General features: G+C 38.3%; 1 protein-coding gene across 2 annotated transcripts in view; it reads right to left on the bottom strand.

The window, feature by feature from the left end:
- Nucleotides 1–933: 933 nt before the first annotated feature.
- Nucleotides 934–22,541, bottom strand: part of LOC145305277 (uncharacterized) — a 41,777-nt gene continuing 20,169 nt past the window's right edge. The window contains exons 20-36 of one of the 2 annotated variants that reach the window (XM_080146885.1): nt 15,914–16,216; nt 12,901–12,973; nt 12,049–12,117; nt 11,028–11,371; nt 9,880–10,135; nt 9,591–9,647; nt 8,907–9,022; nt 8,086–8,466; nt 7,680–7,771; nt 7,054–7,182; nt 6,216–6,394; nt 5,717–5,848; nt 5,096–5,195; nt 4,181–4,538; nt 3,431–3,551; nt 2,872–2,932; nt 934–2,409 (exon numbers count right to left, since the gene is read on the bottom strand). In XM_080146885.1, the coding sequence (XP_080003011.1) occupies nt 2,310–2,409; nt 2,872–2,932; nt 3,431–3,551; nt 4,181–4,538; nt 5,096–5,195; nt 5,717–5,848; nt 6,216–6,394; nt 7,054–7,182; nt 7,680–7,771; nt 8,086–8,466; nt 8,907–9,022; nt 9,591–9,647; nt 9,880–10,135; nt 11,028–11,371; nt 12,049–12,117; nt 12,901–12,973; nt 15,914–16,216 (2,871 nt within the window). In that variant the 3' untranslated portion in view covers nt 934–2,309. The remainder of the gene's footprint in view (nt 2,410–2,871; nt 2,933–3,430; nt 3,552–4,180; nt 4,539–5,095; nt 5,196–5,716; nt 5,849–6,215; nt 6,395–7,053; nt 7,183–7,679; nt 7,772–8,085; nt 8,467–8,906; nt 9,023–9,590; nt 9,648–9,879; nt 10,136–11,027; nt 11,372–12,048; nt 12,118–12,900; nt 12,974–15,913; nt 16,217–22,541) is intronic. The other variant, XM_080146886.1, reaches the window with a different exon arrangement.

The following is a 22,541-nucleotide window of genomic DNA, read 5'->3' as shown; positions in this document are numbered from 1 at the left end:
ATCCCTTAGCTCCCTGATTCAACTACTCTCTCTAATCTGAGCGTACATCTCTTTCCCTTCATTTTTACTCACTCTCTCTATCTATCTATCTCTCTACTATTCATCTATCTCTTTTTAAAAGCGAAGCTTTTCTATAATTAGGGTCGGTCCGCAACGGATAGCTTTTTTCGTTAATTTAGGCATGTTAGATTTGTCCTATCGATTTCAAACTTTGCATGGTGATTCCTTTAGTAGTTAGGTACAATTTAGAAGGCGTAGCAACTCTATAATCATAACAAGAATGTCCGTACGTCCATTTTAGACATGTTTATTTTTTACTTTTTCAACAACTAGCGGCTTCGCCCCTAGCCTCTAGGGGGCTATGCCCCAAGAGGTTTGATCAACCCAATTTTTCGTATTTTAGATTTAAAAAGAAAAAGTAAAACAAAAAATTTTTTTTTTGGGGGGGGTTCGGGGTGTCCCACCCCCAAAGAAAATAGCTTAAAACCATCACAGGACCAGTAGGTATATTCCCTGAAGAGTAGAGCCCAATCGGTCCAGTGGTTACTGAGATCTTAAGCTTCAGACGGACAGACAGACATCGTTCTACTTTGTATTATAGAAGATAAATTTTTATGTGATCTAATCATGATTGATCTGGTTTTTGGTATACTGATTCCTGGGACAACAGAGTATAATGTTATAAGCGAAACACCTCTATAATCACGTACTAAAAATATAAGTATGTCCTTAAACATTATCCTGCATCAAGCAATTTTTCAACAAATTTACTCACAATTTTGCTTTGACTCTTATACATTTAAATTCTGATTATTCAGTTCTGACACTCTAAAAATGTTAATGCCCTTTAGTCCTACCGTTTCAGAGCTTCGCTTTTATGGATGTTGTCATTCTTGTTAAAACAATGAATAAGATATTCAAATAAAAACAATATTTCATATAAGTATCTTTATTTACGAAAAAATAGCATAACATAAATATTCATCATAATTTATTTTTAATGATTTACTGGCGTAATTTTAATTTTTAACTGAATAATTTACATATATTTAATTTATATTACTATTTACATAACCAGGACTGATAAAAATGTATTTTCTGGTTATTTTTAGGCTTTTTTATAACTTTTTTTGGTAATGTTTATTCATAAAAAGTAGAAAACCACCCAAAATATAACTTATTAAATACAATTTTTCACAAATACATGATTTTAAAAATAAATATTATGATCATGTTTTATATAAAGGAAACAAAATATTTATAAGGCAAGATTAATTAGATTAGATTAATTTTTTTGTCGGAATTAAAGGGTTAAAAATATCTTCATTGCCTACTGAATTTATTTTTGAATTTCTGAAACCGAGCATTTATGAAAAAAAAGATAGGTTTATGGGAACTTATGTTATTTGCCATTAACATAGCCTTGACCTTGGTTTTTAGGTATTCCTATTAATTTTTTTAGACTAACTGATGTTTCAAAGTCGCGCAAGCCTTTTTCATGAGACATTTCTGAGCATTTAAGTGCACGCCATTTTTAAAAAGCAAATTGCAGAATGGATGTAGAATACGTGGATATTATGAGAGGTTCCCGCATACCCTGATAAAATGTTTCTCACAGCTGGCTAATATAACGATACCCCCCATCCCCACCCCTTATGATTTTACCCAATCTTCTCTCCTGACCATGGAGGAACGTATTGACCAATAACTGAGGACTATATAAGCAACCTAAATTCCCCTGGCACAATGTCCACGTTTTCCAAATCCATTTTTGTGGAATGAATTGTTAGACCACGCGACCTCCAAATAAACCTGGAGGCCGAGGGTCAAGAACAAATAATTTCAGTCATTTTGAATCTTATTTATTGACTGAAAATAAAATTTGCAAGCAAAGAAAAACTTGACCGTTCCACCTCAAATTCACTTTGAGGTGGAGGGTCATTCATAAAAGCTAGTTAATCGAAATAATTTAGCAAAAAAAATTACAGGCAAGAAACTAGTTCAATGTTTCATTTTAATATCCGCTGAAAACTGTCTATAATACGAAGTAATAAATAACTATTAATAAAAAAAAACATGATCATTTAAAAAATTACTGATCACTGGTTTTACTTTTCAGCTTTTTTTAAAGCTAAAAACAGAAAAAGGCATCCAGAAGATTTTTTTTCGTTCTGAGAAATCCCACAAAGATTTTTTTTTGACAAGTTTAAAGTTTGTCCCCAAAAATATTTATTTATTTAAATTCTGAATTCCTTTATTTCATAGTTTGTTCTTATTCTGGGTGAATTTTTGGTTGGGCTTCGAACCCTTTACTCCTTTTTCTTGATGCTTTTCAGGTCCAGGTTGACCTTGGTCCGGTTCTGAAGCATCACTGTGTTCAGACAAAACTGCTTGAATTGCTCAATTTCTCTGAAAAAAATGATTGTCGTCAAAAAAAGAAAACAAATTGTGTAACACATAACCAAATTGTGTAAGAATGTGCTTTGGATTTGTAAGATTTCGTAAACGGCTGCACTAATAGCATACTAGCGGCTGCGCCCCTAGCATCTAGGGACTCTGCAAATAGATTGAAAAGGTTAAAAAATCCTTAAACCAACCCAGAACTAGTATATAAGGCTTTTCTGAAACGTTTAATAGATTTAAACTACTAGCTTTAAATATCTTTAACTTCAGTCAAAAAACCTTACTAAGCTACTTAATATTCCTCTTAGTGAAGTTTGTTCTTGTTTTGTGTGTTATAGCTCTATACCTAAACCGCCTCGTTTTTTTGAGACTTTATATTTTAGGATATTGCATAGGTAATGGCCTATGGGAAAATTTCACCCAACCCCCCCACATAAAAAAAATAAACAAAGCCTTGAGAGTTTATACCTGTCGGCAGCATCCATATCTCCAGAAAGATCCAGTCCATCCCGTGGCGCAAATACTGAATCTAAAACAAATTTATTTTATTTATTAGTTCATTGTGAAAGTCAAATTCTTATCTTAGTGTCACAAATTACTTAGGAGAGTGAGAGGACAGACATCGGGCTGTAAATTACACTGGTACTCAAAAAAACGTTGTCTTATTCGTTGGCTTGAAAGTTTTGGATAATTTAATTAAATTTTTATTGTTTGGTTACAAACTAGCAGTGTCCAAACTTTTCAACAAATAATTTTAATCTACAGAATATTGCTCTTGTAGCATAAATGAAAGCAAAGAGAAATTTAGCTAAATAACCTTTGTTTTAAAAACATGGAAAAAATCAACATGTTCAAAATGGACGTCAGAACGTTTTTTAACGCTTCTTAAAATGTACTTCAGGAATCACCACGCAAGGTTTGACATGGATAAGACAATTTTAACGAGCCTAAATTTAAGTAAGAAATGTCCCTTTTGGACTGACAGAACCTAGTTGTAGAAAAGTTTTGCTTCTAAAGATGTACTTACTGATATCATGAAGATTTTCATCCGTATTCTTTTTCTTCTTTCCCTTTTTCTTTTTGGTAGTTTCTCCCCCCGCTCCATCTGTGGTGGTCACCCCTTCGTTTCCTCCCCCATTCACAATAACCTGAATCAATGTTAAATTAGAAAATTAATTTTATTCCAATAGAGGATCTCATAACAATACATTAATTAATTTTTGGTCTAAGCTTATCCCAGAACCTATGTTAAGCTTCCCCTTTCAGTTCAATGGTTAACAAGGTCCTAACGAAGAATGAAAAATTGTAATATTTTACATATATGCTACCGGTTACGCCCCTAGGCTTTATGAGCTCTGTATTTAAAGGGGTAGAAAAGAGCAGAAAAGTAGCCTAAAACCAGCCTAAAGAAATCTGATAATGCCTAAAACCACCCTGGGACCTATGTGAAACTTCTATCAAATGGAGAACCCAATCGGTTTAGTGGTTAGTGAGATCTTAAGCTACAGATCACATACTGTATATAATAGGATAATCCTATTATATAAGAAATAAGTTTTTAGTCTGTAGCTTAAGATTTAAATAACTATTGAATCCATAGGTAGAGTTCTCAGATTTAGGGAGGCTTCATGTAGGTCCCGTGATGGTTTTAGGCTACTTTTTTAAATATTAGTTTTTGGATAGTTTTATACCCTTCCCTACTCCTTTAATAAAGAGCCCCTAAATGCTAGTAAAGCAGCAGATAAAATAAGTAAATTTTGATAATAAATAAATATACCTTGCTTTTGATACCATTGGCCACCGCCGTCATATCACCACTTCCGTTCATCACAGTTGTTTTTGCCGCGGCAGCCGCAGGTGGCGGCTGACTGACGGCAGCTGCCATTGGCGGCGGAATCGGATCGGGAACTGGTGTTATTACAACCTTTCCGTTCACAGACTTGATCAGAACCTGACCGCTGCCGCCTGCAGCCATAGCTGGCGGCAGCGGTTTGCCGGGTGTATACTCAACGCCGCCCAGCGGCAGACCGCCGGGCGCTGCCGCAGTTGGTTTGGAGGCAACAAGTTCGGGACTTGTGCTTTTTTGCTTGTTTTTGTTGTTACGCTGCTTGGATTTCTCTTGTTCTTCCTCCGCTCTATAAAAAAAATTACGCTTGAAAAGTCAGATTGATATTTCTTCACTAACAATTATACAAATCTACCAATAGAACAAGATTAGTCTTCATCACTATGTGTTGTGTAAACACAGACAAACTTTTAGAGGTCCACAGTCTATCCAAATACAGAAAAAAACTATAAGACACTTTTGCTGGGGTGAGGGAGGGATGAAAACATACATAAGGGTGTAAAAACATAAGACTTTGAGTCATTGCGTGAGGCAATAACATTTTAAAAAGTTTTCATTTTTAGGTTCCAAAGCTTGGGTTAGGAGTAATCAACCCATAACAAGTTAACATCCTTGTTGTGTGGTAAATAAATTCCACATGAGAACCATTTATTACTAGGGTTGTGGTGAATACTTTTTTGGCCGGATATTGAAAATGGCCCGATACCCGGCAATTTACTAGATATCCGGACGGATAACCAGATATCCGGCATTAGAAATCAGCCGGACATCCGGATAGTTTCAATATCCCGCATCCGACCGGATGTTGAAAATGGCCGGATATCCGGACAAAACCTTAGTTATTACCTTGTTGGCAGGCAATTCGTGTCGACTACAATCACATTCGGGTCATTGGCATACATGGGATCCACACCAGACTCAGCTGCAGGTGGTGGCGCTACATAACCTAGAAAATAGAACAATAAAATAAACATTGTGTATATGGGGCCATGGGCTGTTTATTCGGGTCATTGGCATACATGGGGTCCACGCGAGGGAGAGAGAGAGAGGAGACAATTGGCTGTTTATTACACTAGTTCCCAAAGTTTTATAATAACGTTATCTTATTTTTTGGCCCAACAACTTTAAGGACTTCAGATAAGTCCTTAAAGTTATACGAATAAGAGAAAATGTTTATGAAACTTTGGGGAACAGTTTAAATTACAGTCAAATATCTCTTCCTTACAAAATTACTAAATATTATTACTAAATAATCTTTATTTTCTAGATCTGGATATAATAATCTGGATAAAACACTAATAAAAGAAAAGAAAACCAGTAAGACAGCAAGATACCTAGGATCAGATAAAAACTGAATGAAAAATAATAAGTAGAAATTCTTTATTTCTAAAAATATTGAATAAGGTATTTAAAAGATTTTCTACAAATTATTTTTCAGATCAATTTTCCCCTTTCCTGGATACCAACCTGGCGTAGCATGTTTGAAACCTGGCTGTTGGTGGGGCCAAAGTTTCGAGTTCAGGTCCCCCTCCGGGGCTGGCTTAGAGGGGAAATACTTTCGCTCTGGCACGGGTCCGGTAATCTTCGATATGGAGATACCTATACAGATTAAAACAAGGCTGACAATAATTATCAGTTGCGAGGATTATTAATCCTCATATAAAAGAAACAAGATGTTTATCTGACTATGCAATGCATGAAGCACACAATCTCACTAAACATTAAACCGATATAGTTCTCCTGTACAGAAATGCTTCTTATAGATCAAGGGAAGGTTCATAACTATTTAGGGAGAGAGAACCCCAACCATTCTAACGAAAATCGACCCTGCGAAAATACTAATCTATAATTAAAAGTTGAAATTAAACTTATTTTTAAAATAAGGGGTAGGGGTTGGTTCCTGTTCGATAGGCATTTTAGGGGAAAGTTTGACGCAAAAAAATAGCGAAACAACCGAACAATTTACCTTGTGGCAGAGAAAGACGTTGCAGGTCTACCCGACCATCATCCGTCAGTGGGACTCGGTTGTTGACGCCATTGCCAGCTGAACTGGTACCGCCGCCGCCTGGCAATGACTGACGTGGCAGCTGGCCAGATTTGAAGTTGAATGATCCTGCAGGTCCCTGGCTACCAGCAAGGTTCAACCTGCAAATAAGCAGTTGGATAATTTTAAAATTATATGTTTTGGAAAACTTAGAAAATACTTTCATTATTTATCCATTATAGTTGTAAAACTATTTTTTTACCACTGGATATAGGTAAACCAGATAGGAAACGTAATGAAAAAGCATATAGGTACAGTGTTATTTCTTAAATTAAAAAAAACTTTGATAAAATATGTATTGTACGATTTTCACAAGTCACATAATAAGGCAAAAATGACAAAGGGTTAATTTTATTGAATAAATATTTTACCATTAAGTGTTCTTTAAAACACTCTTAGTATATGAGACGGTTCTTTAGGTTACTTGAGTTGTGACCTACGTAAGACCATCCACCTGTCAAGGTTCATTCAATGTTTCATTTGGGTGGGAATGTGTACACAATAAAAGTATAAAGATGTTAACCAGGATTCGGCAGCCGTGACTAAGATTAAAACCCGTTTGGATGCCTTAATTTTTTTTCAAAGAGTGATTGTCATATTTGGGTCAGGTTTAAACTTTCAGCTGATTTTTAAAATTGTAAAAGGTTGATTTCCTTGGGGCTTACAGGCGGCTGACGTGCAGCTGCCGATACCTGATGTTATGTGATTGATACATATTCCGTTTTTCGCCATGAACCACATCCATGAGAATAAGACATACCTTTGAAGGTTGGATGAAAGAAGAGATTCTGCTGAAACTGGAGCCATACCAGAAATATCACCAACAACAGTTTCACCGTCTTTCTTTTTCTGCTTTTTACGCTGCTTTTTGGTTAAGGTGGCCTCCTGTTGCGTACAATAAATCAAACTTTTTTTGACAAATGATAAAATTCTTTTTGTGTGTTACTTAAGTTCTCTTAATGACAAGATTTTAATTCAATGGTTTGTTTACTCATAGAAGCATAATTCGTTAAACCTTTTGGTCATTTTATACATATTCTTGTATAAAAGTAAGGAAATGTCTGTCTGTGGCTTAAGATTTCACTAACAGCTGAAAGATTATGGTTTTTCCTTACAGTAAAGGTTCCTATATGTCCAGGGAAAGTTAAATTTTTTTTTGGCGAGTGTACATCTACCTTTCCTATGTCTGACCCCCTGCAGAGGGCCCTAACCTTGTGGGGCCTATACCTGCGGTGTCCTAACTCTACGGAGCTACTAGTACCTAAAAAAACATAACCTAACCAAACCTGACTTAACGTAATCAACAAACAAACGAAATGAAAGGGGCCAATGCTCAACAGGGTATTTTTGGTGAAAGAACCCTTAAAAATTTGAAGACATCCCTGTAAATCATCAGGTAAGAATTGACGTGCAAGTTCTTTTGACAGAGGTTTTGCACTGGGAATCAAGTTGTCAGGCGCGTGACCAGTCTTCATCACCTGTAATATATATGTTTATGTTTTTGTTATGTTGATTACAATGTTATTATGTATACGGATATAAGATATTAACTATAATAGGTTTGATTTATGAGCTATATGTCAAAAGAAGTTAACATCATGTAGTAAAATGATAGCAGTTTTATAATTTTTTTAGTTAAATACTTTTAGAGAATAAGTACGTACGTAATACTTAGTTATATACTTTTTAAGCTTTGTCCAAAGTTCTAGTAATTTTAAAAATTTAGGTCAGATGGCTGTTGAAGTCTATAAAAAGAGTAGATGTGCTACAATGAAAATCAAATATCAGTTACCTGGCCATTAATAAGGGTGAACAGAACCTTCTCTCGCTCGTGCGCCCCGCCGCTGGGCTGGTTAGCCTCCTCCTTTTTCACAGATATGGTTACCGTCGGCTCGTTCGTGTCCGGCCGCATCACCCTTTTGATGGTCACCATGGGCTGGTCAGACTTTGGCGCGGCTGCTGATGCAGCTGCCGAAGCCGGCTTTGGCGGTTCCGCTGCGGCGGCGGGATAGTTGCTTCCGCCGCGGCCCATAAATGAGCTCGGGCCTCCGTAGCTGGGAATGGCGGGACCCGGCATTAGGCCGCTGGCGGCGGCTGGGTAGTTGGAGAAGTGGGGCTGCATGAGGTGGGAATTGGGTTGGGGTGGGTAGCCCCCAGAATATGGCATTCCACCCTGTAAAAACATTTACAGAATTAAATTTTTCAGTTGTTTAGAGGGGAAAACTTAGATGACAGAAACAACTATCTTTTTATCAAATAAACTACCCTTTCAACTAAAAATATACAAGTATTGTTTACTATTATAATAAATGTCGGTTTCACATAACATAAACTTCTATGCATATTACTGCATAACAGTTTATTGTTACTTTTCCCCCAAGGTTATTATTGTTAAGACATAAATGAACATAATTTTACGAAAAAAGGTGAGTTTAATCCTAAAATAGTAATTTATCACTCAGTATTAAAAACAGCTTTCCGTGGATATAAAAATGTACGATTAAAAGATTAAAACTAGTTATCTATGTACCAAGATAGCTTAGTATGGCTTAGAACTGGTTCTAGTCCAGCGGATATAAATTGGTTTCTTAGCCATACTGTAAATAATTTTACCTGTCCATAACCGCCTGGAAACATTGGCTGTACAGTCACACTGTTGGCTCCGTTATACTGCGGCTGGTAGAAAGCAGAGTTGGCAGATGGAAATTGCGCTTGAGGGTTGTAATAACCTGCAAAAAAGTATCATATATTCTATTTTACCACATAAAAAGCTAAGTTGTATTAAAAACGTAATGCTTTTCTAAAGTTTGTCCATCCATTTATGACAACTTTGTTTGTAAACTTAACCGTATAAGAAATAGGTATTCTATCGATTAATAACTAATCACAAGGATTCCTACAGCAATAAAGTATAAGCATAAAATAGTTTTGTATCTTTGTTGAAAAGCTGATTTAATTTAAGAAATTAAAGCTTGAAATCTTTTAACAGCAATGATTTGGTCCCCAGCTATCATAAACAAAATTACCCTCTATATAGATTAAAAGATTGGCGAAGAAGTTAGAACACTTTTGATTTATACCCAATCAATATTCAATATAAATCCTTAGAGCTTATACTCCAACAAATAGCAGAATGAGTTTTTTGGAGGTTTTTTGGAGGTTCAGGACAATTTCAAGTCCAATATCCCCTCCTCTTCTGGTCAAAAGAACAAATGTACATGTTCAATGTATGGACTTGAACATACTCTAAATATAAAAAAGCAAAGCTACCAAATAAAATATTTGAAACTACTGTACCTTGACTAGTAATTGTAACTTGATTTTGTTGAGCAACTCTTTCCCCAGGTCGGGGTCCTATATTACATAAAGAACAAATTATTATTGTTACAAAAGGGATTCAGGGATAAGACAAAGGATGATAAATTGATATACAGCTCCAATGAAAATCAAAATGAGACTTTCCTTAGTTCAAACGAGTTGAAAAGTTTGTACACCAAGTACTAATTTGAAACTAAACAATTAAAATCCATTACTTAACAGTACCCAAAGTTTGGTAGCATAGCTTAAAATTGAAAAGCTTAATTACCTTGAGGGTTATTAGCAGCAGCTTTAGCAGATTTCTTGGCATTCTTCTTAGCATTTTTACCGCTAGGAGCGCTCGTAGCAGTTGAAGGAGCCAATGAGGAGGCGGTATTTGGTGTAGCCAATGAGATGCTGGCACCCGCAGCCAATGAGAATGAAGAAGTGCCGATTTTGGAGGGAAAAGATTTGAGCTGAAGGTCGAGCATTTGTTGTTGTTTGATAAGCTCTTGTTTCTGCTTTTCCAACAGCTCTTTTTGTTCCTAAAAGCATTTAATATTCTAAGTAAATCAAATGGTTTTGAGCTACAGAAAAAAGGATTTCAGTTTACAATTTAAAGATTTTTTCTCTTATTTTTTTATTACAATATCTAAAAGTAGGTACCTAGCAAAGCATAAAAAAACACAGATGGACCAACAGATCTATAGTATAAATGTATATAATATATAGACAACTACCTCCATTCCTTTTTCAAAGACCTCTTTAGTCTGTTTCTAAATTATTTTCTGCTACTTGGCTAAGTTGATATAAGCGACAAAATTAGTCGATTTTCAATGACCCAATAAAAAGGTTGCACAAGGGGTTTGCGATGGGGAGATACAGTTATAATTCAACCCTTTCTCCCTCTAGTGTTTTACTCTAATGATGGACCAATGAAAAGTCAGTTATAGGACAGATGTCATTTAGAATAAATAAAATAAAAGAATGTCCAAAATAATCTGAGAAAATCACATAGCCTAAGTAAAAATATTTAATTTTGTCTTTGACAGAATGACAGACAAGGGACAAAGCAAAATATAGACTAGAGCCGCATGGGAATCTTCAATGAAAATAGCGAGCGAGAAAATCATATTTCACCCATTGTTTCGCGTCTCAAAATTTGTTTTCTTGATAAACAAAACGCGAAACTTTCTATTAGTAAAAGGGGAGTTTTCAGGCAACCATCTCGTAATCAATGCAGAAATGGCACTCGGAATCCGAATTTCGCCGCCAGCCGTTATTTTTAAACTTTTGTTGGATTTATGGAAAATAGACCACCAATTATACACATGCCAAGTTTCATATCGAAATTAGGATTATAAGTGCCATTTGTGCACTGATTACGAGATAATTGCATTACCCCCCCCCCCCTGTGTAACTGTAGGACAGGTATACCTGGATATGCTTGAAGTGAAGAGCCTCCAAATCCATTTCATTGGACGAATTTTCCTCCGGGGGTGTTATCCCTTGAGCCACCAGTTTCTTTGCCTTCTGAGCCGCCTTTTTCTTAGACTTTTTGGCGGCTTTCTCAGCCGCCTCGCGGGCTAGGCGCTCATCTTCCTGCCGCTTTTTGCGGGCCGCTTCTTCCGCCAACTTTCGCTGCCGTTCCTCCTCCTGCTTTATCCGCAGTTCTTCAAGTTTCTGCTGTTTTTGTCGCTCTTTTTTCAGCTTCTTTTTCTCGTTGGCTGTTGTCGCCGTGGTTTTACCCTCAATGAAGTCTAAGATCTCGTCAACGTCCTGATGATTAAGACTTAGTATAAATCTTAAAGTAAAGAAACACAAAAAATTAGGGATCTAAAGGGATAAGACAATGGCCGATAATTAAACATCCCAAATGATGATACACAAAATTACCCCTTCTGTAGATTAAAAATTAGTGGTTGAAACGTGTTAACACTCAACTTAATGATCAAACCGAATAAAATTCACTAGTCCCAAAAAAATTTTAAGCCAACGAATAAGAAATAAGAACAGCACATTGTCCACTCTCTCTGCAAAAAATCCTGGATTGACAGACGACACAGACAATGTAATTTTTACAGCAAATATTCAGTTCAGTGGTAAAAAAAGAAATAAAAAGAAAGAGAAATCACGCAACCTCAACAAAAAACAGACTAAAAAGTAGAATAAAGCAATCTCCAGCAATCGTGTCTTTCCCATACCGTTACTGAATGACGAACAGAAAGACATAGTGAATTATAGAATAGCTTCGCTATTATATGGAGCCTTTCCTTTCATGTATGAAGAAAATTTACCCCCCCCCCCACTATTTTCAATTTATTCTTAAAATATTTTTTTATATTTTTTTTTTTTTGGGGGGGGGGGGGTTACTCGCCAAGGGTTTACATGGTAAAGCACCAATATTAAAAAAAAAAAATCTAATAAAAAAGACAAATATATACAGCAAGTCTTTCCTTTTTGGCAATGCTATCCGCTGGTTTCTGAACCTCAACTGGTTGTGGGGTCGCACCATTATTCTTGAGAACTGAAACAAATATATATTTTCCCCAATCATGATTAGCAAAATTATCCTTTCTGTAGATTAAATCATTGGTTGAAAAGTTTTGACTCTACAGGTTTGGAAACAACCATAAAAATCCATAAGTGTACACAAAATTTAAAAAGTTGTTATAAAACTTTGGGTACTAGTGTAATTAACTGTCTAATGTCCACTCCCTTCCTGTATTGATAGTGATACACAAGGTTTTGTGTTGGTAAATGTTTATGATTATTTAGCCAACATCATACAGACAAACATCCCTTTGATTTCACTATCTTTGTCTTTAGGTCCTAATTTTGCTTTGTATGTTTCGCCTGTTTTGGGCCAAGGCAATGTCTCTCTAACCGACAGACAATACTTAGAAAGGGGGGAGGGGTTGTTTTCGTTTGTTTGTTATTAGTTTATGTCAGGTTAGGGCCACCCGCAGGGATTAGGCATAGTACAAAAATTTCCACTCCCTCTTATTTTGTAATTATTTTAAAAACAAGAATAGTTTTCATGAAAAATGATACCGTTTTGAAATAAAACCATATACATATACAAAATATATTACACAATAAAATCACCTAAATATTAATAAAACTAACCAAAAAAGAACCATTCTTCTAGCCCTATTATTGCCTATGCCATAGAAAGCATTGAAATTTTTTTGAATGTGTGGAAGAAGTCAATACTAGATACCTTTCTTTTCAAAAAGGCATAATAATGGGAATGCGTGGTGTTCAGTGCTCGATAGGCGCTTCTAAGGAAAGCAACGTTTTTTCCTACCTGTCATACAGGGTTGTTGATATTGTTGGCTGGTGGCAGGACTTATCTGAGTTATGGTTCCTACTACTGGAGCCTATAATAAAGACTAAAGAGGGCTTGAATCATTTAATTTTTAATCAATGCTACGTCATAAATTGCTGAATTGTGCTCATCAACGGGCATCTTCCATAACTTCCATAAAGCAGACTGGGACACCTTTACCCTAGAAACTGAAACCCTTTTTGAAGACCTTCCTGACCCTTCCTCCTGCTCCCAAGGTGAAGCCACTTTCCGCCAAATCCTCCAAACTGCCTCCAAACACACTGTTCCTGCTGGCTTCATCAAAAATTCCAACCCTACCCTCCCTCAGTCTGCTAAACCCCTTATCCAGCAAAGAGACTCCTTAAGAGAAACCAACCCCCATGATCCTCAAATTCAAATCCTTAATGACCAAATCTCCTCAATAGTAAACCAACATTCCAACAAAAAATGGCAAGAAACCCTTTCCAAATCCGACCATAGAACAAATCCTTCCAAATTCTGGTCCCTCCTCAAGTCCCTTTCCGGCAAAAACAACTCCCCTCCCTCCAACCAACCCATTTCCTTCAACAACAACAAAGTCCACACCTCCCACCTCCACATTGCCGAATCCTTCACCAGTCAATTCACCTCTGTCTCCCGTCATACTTCCAACCCTTTCTCCAGAAAAATTATCCGTAAAATCCGCCGCCGCAACCACCTCAACAGAAACTTCCAACCTTTTACCCCTGCCCTTGTCCTTGAAGCAATTAAAAATTCCTCCAATTCCTCTGCACTTGGCCCCGACAACCTTAACATCCTTCACCTTAAACACCTTGGTCCAAATGGCATCTCCTACCTCACTAAACTTTTCAACCTCTCCATCTCCGCTGCCAACATCCCTGCCATTTGGAAACTATCCAAAATCATTGCCCTCCTCAAACCTGGTAAACCCCCTGACCTTTCCACCTCCTACCGCCCAATCTCCCTCCTCTGTCCTGCAGCAAAAGTCCTTGAACACCTACTCCTCCCCTACCTTAAACAATCCCTCTCCACCCACCCCTCACAACACGGCTTTAAACCCCTCCACTCCACCACCTCCTCCCTCCTCAACCTTTCCACCACCATTGCCAATGGCTTCAATCAAAACCTCCCCCCCAGCCGCACAACTGTTGCCTCCATCGACCTTTCCAAAGCATTTGACTGCATTCCCATCCACCTCCTTCTCCAAAAAATCTCCTCCTCCAACCTTCATCCCAACATCATTAGATGGCTATCCTGCTACTTGCGTGGCAGGATGGCTTTCTGTTCCTATCAAAACACCAATGCCTCTCCTAAAATTGTCCACACTGGCGTCCCCCAAGGTTCTGTTATCTCCCCAGTCCTCTTCAACTTCTACATAGCAGATGCCCCCCACATTCCCCCTGCCCACACCTCCTCCTATGCCGACGACCTTAACTCCTTCCACTCCTCCCCTAACATCCCCCAGTCAGTTGAATCCATCAACTCCCACCTCTCCTCAATCGCTGACTGGGCCTCCACCAACGGCCTCTCCATAGCTCCCAACAAATCCACTGTCACCCTCTTCACTTCTGACCGCAAGCACCAATCCAACCTCCATCCTCAAGTCCAAATCAACGGCTCCACCCTTCCCCTTGAGAAAACCCCTAAAATCCTTGGAGTTACCTTTGACACCTTTTTCAATTTCAGTTCCCATGTCTCCACCATTTCCTCAAATATTTCCTCCCGCCTTAGAATCCTCAAATGTCTGGCTGGCACCAAATGGGGCCACCAGAAGGAGACTCTCCTCACCACCTACAACACCCTCCTCCGCCCCATCACCACCTATGCCTGTCCTGTTTGGTTCCCTAACACCTCCAAAAACAACATTGACAAACTCCAAGTCCTCCAAAACCAAGCCCTCCGCATCTGTACTGGTTCCACTAAAAAATCTCCCATCAGCCACCTCCACCAAGAAACCAAAATCCTACCAGTACGGAACCACCTTTCCCTTCTTTGTTCCCAATACCTGGCCTCCTCCCTCCGCCCCTCCCACCCATCCTTCCACAACGTCACAACCCCCCCTGGCCCTAGATCCAAAAAATCCACCCTTCAATCCATGTTCCTTCCTACTCTCCAACCTTTTCTTTCCCCCGACAACACCCTCCTTCCCACAAACTACAAATCCACAATCTCCAGACTCCACACCTCAGCTGTCACCCAAGCCATAAATTCTTACCCCCCTAATCCTGTCCTTAATCAAGCTCCCCCTGACATCAACCCCTCCGAAATCCAACTCCCCAGGCACTACAGAACCATCCTCTCCCAATTAAGATCCAACTATTGTCCTAAACTCCAAAGCTACCTCCATTCCATCAACGCTTCTCTTACCCCCAACTGCCCATCCTGTCCTGTTAATCCTACCCCAGAAACAGTCCAGCACCTCTTTTCATGCCCAAATAATCCTACAAATCTTACTCCTATGGACCTCTGGCAAAATCCCACCCATGTAGCTGCCTTCCTCTCCTCCCATCCAAGTTTCACCAGCCTTCCTCCCCTCCAACGCCCCCCTCCAGAGCCCCCACCATAAGCCCACGCCCCCCCCCCCTCACCCCACTGATGACTACCCGGACCGGAAACTGACTATGAGCAGCCAAAACAACAACAACGGGCATCTACTTTATAACTCACACTAGCATCTAGGGACTCCAAATTCGTACCCAATCGGTGCAGTAGTTATTGAGAGCTCAAGCTTCAGACAATAAAAACCCTACTACTTTATTAAATAGGATGGTCAGTTGATTCATCTGCATGGCTCTGCGTGACATCAAATTTCTTTAAATGTCGTTAGAATAAATGCATTTATCTCGGCTGTCGTTAAAGTTAACTATATTCTGATGTGAAGATTCTGATCTGTTTGTCAATTATGCAAAATTTTCAAAATAATTTTAGACTTATTAGTTTCGCTACTTACTGATGTTGCCATCCTTGTTTTGTCTGAGGATATCATTCTTACCTTACGCTGAACATTTGATATTTGAACAGGCTGCTGTGCGGTTGGATTCTGTGCAACAACTTTGGCATTGTTGACAGCTGCAGCCGCTGGTTGTTGCGGCTGTTTGGCTGCAGCAGAAACTGCCTGGCTACAATTATCAGTTTGAGCAGCGGCAGCTGCTGCTTGATTTTTGCTGGCCTGAGCAGCGTTTAGGCCGTTTTTGTTGCTGCGCTTTTTCTTGTTCAGCAAAGTTCGCAGCCGTTCCCGCATTTCTGGATAGTTGCGGGAGACAGGCGCGGCCGCTGGACCAGAATGACCAAATACCTTAAAACAGAACAGCTTAACAACATTTTTAACTGATGGGTAAATAAATGATTGGTACATTGTTGGAAATAATAACCTGATAATTTTGACAAAATTAAGTAGTCACATAAAAGCAAGGATGACAACATCCATAAGTAGCGAAGCATATAAATAATGGATCACGGACATAGTGAGGTATCAGCTAGCTATAACCAACAAGCGAATTAAGGGGGGGGGGGAAGTTCTGACACATTTGCGTAAACCTGGTGTATTGGCTTCATCTTTAGACTGAGAGGATAGGTTATTAGGGATAAAATCATTCTTATATGATGAATTTCCCCCAGATTTAAGATTTTTTGGATAGGCCTCCAGGTTCCGGAGCTCCAGGCCTCCAGGTGGTCTCTCTACAGGTAAAAATGAAAAGAAAATTTTTTTTTTAAGAGTTAGATGTCAGCTTATGAGACAAAATATGTATGTTTTTGTGAGAACAGACCAAATATATGTGTTTCTATCTAGGTATATGAGCAGGACTTCCATAGACCAAACATGTGCCAAGCGAGGATATACAGTTAGCAGAAGAACCTCATGATCATAGACCAAAGTTCCATTCTTCTGATAACTGTGCTCATAGACCAAATATAACTATTTGTAAAAATATATCTATGCTTATATTTTATCTTTGATATTATTTCATGTGCCATTAATTCCAGAGTGTTTAGCCATCTCTGGGGTTTTAATTTATGTCTGCAATTAATCTTATTCTGTGCATTTTAGAGAGGCTATAATGACCAGGTCCTACTAGATGATAAGTTGCATTGTGTGTGTGTTCACGGTGAGTCACACCCGGTTTATAGGAACTTCTCAATGGTACCAGAGTTCTTGTGCAATTGAAAAGATCTACGACTCAATGTAACTAAAATCTAGCTAGGTCTTGTTACTCTCTGTAAAGGTACACAATAAAAGAAACTGTGTCATAACAACTGACGTTAACAAAAGACCAAAGCTGGTGTGAGAGACAAAAACCCCGGGGATAAAAATGGGAGATAGTGGCGAGGAGGCCAATCGGAGAGAGGAGCCGAATGTTTTAGATGACCTTGCTGCAGGCGGGGCAGTAGGAGGCGGGGACGGCAGACAAGTCCCAAATAATAGACCAAATCATGTAGATGGACCTAATGACGAGGGTAATAGCGATGCGACTAATAAAAGACCAAATCATGTAAGTACATCTAATGGTGATGGTAACGGTGTTCACGATAAAAGACCAAATAATGGTATGCTTGGAAGAGATCTTGGAGATCTTGGTAGATCCAGTGGCGTGCTCAATGGAGCTAATTCGGATGCGAATAAAAGTATAAACGATAGCGGGTCAGGCGGACCATTCAACGATTTTTTTAATAAAAGACCAAATTATGGTAACAGAGGCGGACAAGAAAATGTTTTACTTTATTACAGGGATGATAATATCAATAATAGCAACAACAACAACAATTTTCCCAACGATAGCGATAATAATAGACCAAATATGGATAGATTCCCCAACGAACGCGATAATAATAGACCAAATATGGATAGATTCCTCAACGAACGCGATAATAATAGACCAAATATGGATAGATTCCCCAACGAACGCGATAATAATAGACCAAATATGGATAGATTCCCCAACAACAGGGATGACAACTTCAGAAATAGCGGACAATATTATAATAGATCGAATAATGGACCGTACAACAACGATTATTACAACCTCCCTAACAACAGGGATGGCAACTTTACAAGTAGCGCATATCAAAGACCAAATAATGGATATTTTGGGGGCATGAACAGCAGGGATGACAACAATATAAATAGCGAATATAATAGACCAAAGAATGGTGATTTCTATGGCGGGGCTAGGCCAAGAACAAACAACGATACCGACAGACAAAGACAAAGGCTAAGTATCTTTGAGGATATTCCCAGACAGAGACAATATATATTTGAAGATGATCCGAGACAAGGGCGCAGATATTTTGATGACAGACAGCAAGATTATTATAGAGGGGAAGGAAGAAATACAGTATCGATCCCTCTTATTCATGAATTCCGTGAATTCTCTACTTGGGAAGCCTGCGTTTTAGCTTGGCAGCAAACTACTGATTTGCCGCGCTACAAGCAAGGTTATGTATTAGCCAATGACCTTCCTAGACACTCAGATAAATATGGTAATTCGCTAAAGGAAGATTTATTTAAAGCCTGTCCCCCACATACACTTATAAACAACGAAAATGGAGTGGAACTAGTTTTGAAATTCCTAAGAACTCGTTTTTATGTTGATGAAGAAAAAGAAATATTTGAAGTAAAACGTCAAATGTCACAAATAAAAAGAAAGAGTGGACAAAATATCCACCAATTCATCATCGAGTTCGACAACCTGCATGAAAAATCAAAACAACTGGGCATAGAAATACAAAATGATCGTCTACTAGCTTTAACTCTATTTGAATGCGCAAATCTTGATACCACAGAAGAAACAGTAATAAGGGGAATAGTTCAATTTTTGACAAAAGATGGGAAACGATACGAAACCGTAAAAAGCAAATTACGCGACGTATGCAGCAGATTAAATGAAAAACAAAATAAAAGTGAAGATACCTTCCTTACACAATTTTCGAACGCGGAAGACGACAATCAGAATAGCGTTGATCAAGTTTACTTATCTAAAGGATGGTTGCCACCTAAACAATATCAAGGGGGCCAAAATCGCAATTATAGACAAAACACACAAAACAGATCAAATTATGGACAAAAGAATAACAGCAATGGTGGATCAAACACAATGATTAAACCAAGGACGAAAAATCCCATAGGTGCAGATGGCAAGATTACAAAATGCCATATTTGTTATTCTACCATGCACTATGTTAAACAGTGTCCTGATGCCTATGAGAATATAAAGAAGGTAGGTAAAGTGAAAAGATATAAAAGTGTGATGGTTGTCACTGAAGCAGGTGTAGAAAAAGAAATTCTGAAAGAATGCTCAGATTCAGAACCAGAAAATGCAGAAACTGAAAATGTACACTGTACAGTACTGTGCTCGGATAACAAAGAAGAAATGAGCAACTTCACAGCTGAAGCTTTAAATATGGCTGCACTTGACACGTGTTGTACGTCAAGTGTGGCTGGGCAAAAATGGCTAAGAATTTATCTGAATTCATTACCCAAAGACATGAAATCCAAAGTGCAAGGACCTACACAAAGTAACAAACAATTTATCTTTGGAAATCAGGGTAAACTGAAATCTGTAGCTAAATACACCATACCAACAAGAATTGGAGGATGTGACAATGAAATCACCCTGGACATCATAAAATCAGACATCCCATTACTACTTTCAAAAGGAGAGATGAAAAGACTTGGAATATCGCTTAATATGAAAGATGACAGCGGTACAATCAATGGAAAGCCTCTTGTTCTAACTACTACCTCAGCAGGACATTACGTAGTAGATTTATTACAAGAAAACGAAATGCTGGAAGCAGTCAACATTGCTGAACTTGAAATAGACAACGAAAAAGAACAAGTCTAGGCTTTGTCCAAGCTGCACAAGCAGTTTGGACATAGACCCAAGAAAGTCTTTGTTACAATTTTAAAAGAAGCTGGAAAATGGAATGAAAAGTTTTCTCCACTGATAGATAATATCATGGAGAAGTGTGAAGGCTGTCTTCTTAGGCGCAGGACCCCAGACAGGCCAGCTGTAGCACCCCCAATGTCAAATGATTTTGGACAGATTCTTACTTTAGACCTGAAGGTCTGGGATATGAACAAAGGTATCTACATTATGTACATGATTGATCAATTTACAAGATTTCAAGTAGCCTCAGTAATAAGAAGCAAAGAACCGAAAGAAATAGTAAAAACGCTTTTGTTGAAATGGCTACCTATCTTTGGTAGAGTAGAAAAAATACTTTCAGACAATGGCACTGAATTCTGTAATGAAGAGATGAGAGAAGTAGCAAGTGCTTTGAACATTCAACTTCTGACCACGGGTGCCAATAGCCCGTGGCAGAATCCAATCAATGAAAGAAATCATGGAATCACAGACTCTATCGTAAAAGCTACTCTGAGAGACTATCCAAACATGAGTTTAGAGGTAGCATTGGCATGGTCAATTACAGCAGTCAACATCATGTCAAATGTTAGAGGATTTTCTCCTTATCAGCTTGTTTTTGGTAGACAGATAAAACTTCCTAACATTCTAGATGATCCCCCACCTGCCTGGGAAGAGCCAACAAAGAGCAAATCTCTACTAGAAACCCTAGATGCTTTACACAAAGCAAGAACGGAATACACAAAGGCAGAAAGATGCGAAAGGATAAGAAAAGCCTTAAAAGCAAAGATCAGAATTGCTGACACTATATATGAGAATGGAGATATTGTGTATTTCAAGAAGGAGGGAGAAGATGCATGGAAAGGTCCTGCTAAGGTTGTCTTTCAAGACAGCAAAGTTATTTTTATCAGGGTAGGTAATATATACTTCAGAGTTAGCGCTAACAGGTTGATAAAAGCAGGAGACGAATTAGCAAAAGAAATATTAAAGAAAGAAGAGGGCGGAGATACCAACAACATAGAATCTCTGAACGATGATGACAAGGAAACAGAAAAAGAAGAGCAAGTAAATGACAAGGAACATTTCACAAGAAGCAAGCAAAGAGAGATTGACCAGATGCTAAATGAGCAAGAACAGACAAGAAGTAGAATATCCAACAAAGGCCCAAGAACGAACAACGTCATATTGGAGAAAGTTGTGGAAACAAACAATGATCAGCAAGAACCACCATCAACAACAATTCCATATACAACCACCATGACAGAATTCCAAGAAAATGAGGAAGCTATTGAAGAACCAATTGAAATACAAGAAACAACAAAGGAACCGGGTGAAATACAAGAATCAACTGAAGCGAATGAACCAATTGAAGAGAGCAATGAAGACAAAAGCACTGAACAACAAGAACAAAATAACACAAAAATTCCACTGCGTAACTCAAAAGGTAGAAAAAGAAGAAAAGTAAGTCAAAAACCAACACCATGTTTTAATGAAGATGGCACTCTTCAAAATGCAATGAATGTGCTGAAGAGAAATGATAGAATTAAAATTCTGGAGAAAGGCAAATGGGAAAAAGGAAAAATTCTCAGTCATGGAGGTAAGCTTGGAGGAAGAAATGCGGGATGGTTTAATATAGAATTGGACAACGGTGAAGTATTTCATGACGAAGTCTCTAATAGAAACATCAGGTATGAAACCGAGGCTGAACAAGTAATTGAAGACGATGAGATCTTAACAGTGATCAAGCTAGACAATGGCAAAAGTTTAAAGATCAATGATATAGACAAGCAAAAGATCAGAATGGAGGCTGAAGAAGAAACTGCAGTCCTAATGATATGTGAAGAGATTTTAGCAGTCATGGTACCGAAAGAGAAAAGGAACTCACCTGAATGCTTACAAGCAAAGTTTGATGAACTGAACAAGCTAATTGCTTTTGATACGTACAAAGTAGTAGAAGACAAAGGTCAGGAAAAAATAACAACTACCTGGGTGCTGACTGAAAAAGGAACCGAAGTAAGAGCAAGACTCACTGCTCGAGGTTTTCAAGAAGACACAGATTTTCCTACAGATAGTCCAACTGTGCAGAAAGCCTCAATAAGACTACTAGCAGCCTTTGCAGCTGCAAATAACTGGACAATTCACACAACAGATATCTCATCTGCATTCTTACAAGGCAGCCAGATGGATCGAGATGTCTTTGTTGAACCACCGAAAGAAGCTAACCAAAAGGGGAAGCTGTGGAAATTGATCAAATGTTTATATGGTCTGAAGGATGCTAGTCGTAAATGGTACATGAGAATACTTGCCAAGCTGAAAGAACTAGGATTCAAGAAATCCCCTCTTGATAAAGGTTTGTTTTACCTGATCAAAGATGATGTTCTGATTGGTATAGTAGGTGTACATGTCGATGATTTCTTCTATGCAGGCACCAAGGAATTCATAGAGAAGATTATGGTGGAAGTAATGAGCATTTTCAAGGTTGGAAAATCAGAATCAACAGAATTCATGTATACTGGTTTCCATTTCAAGCAGGACAGCACAGGGATAACCATAAATCAAGACAAATACATTGATGCAGCAAAGATCCCTGATGTAGATGCAAAGAATGTCAAAGATAAAGAGAGAGACATGAATCAAGAAGAACTAACTATGCTGAGACAGATCACTGGTGTTCTGAATTGGACTGTGCGAGCTACACGTCCTGATTTGGCTTTTGACTGTGTAGATCTTTCAACAAATTTCAAAGGTGGTCCACTA

The sequence above is a fragment of the Acartia tonsa genome, chromosome 14 (genome assembly GCF_053477335.1).
Source record: "Acartia tonsa isolate MP-2025a chromosome 14, ASM5347733v1, whole genome shotgun sequence".
NCBI classification, from domain to species: Eukaryota; Metazoa; Arthropoda; class Copepoda; order Calanoida; family Acartiidae; genus Acartia; species Acartia tonsa.
Note: the sequence above shows the minus strand (reverse complement) of the source record. Positions and strands in the feature narration are given on the sequence as shown.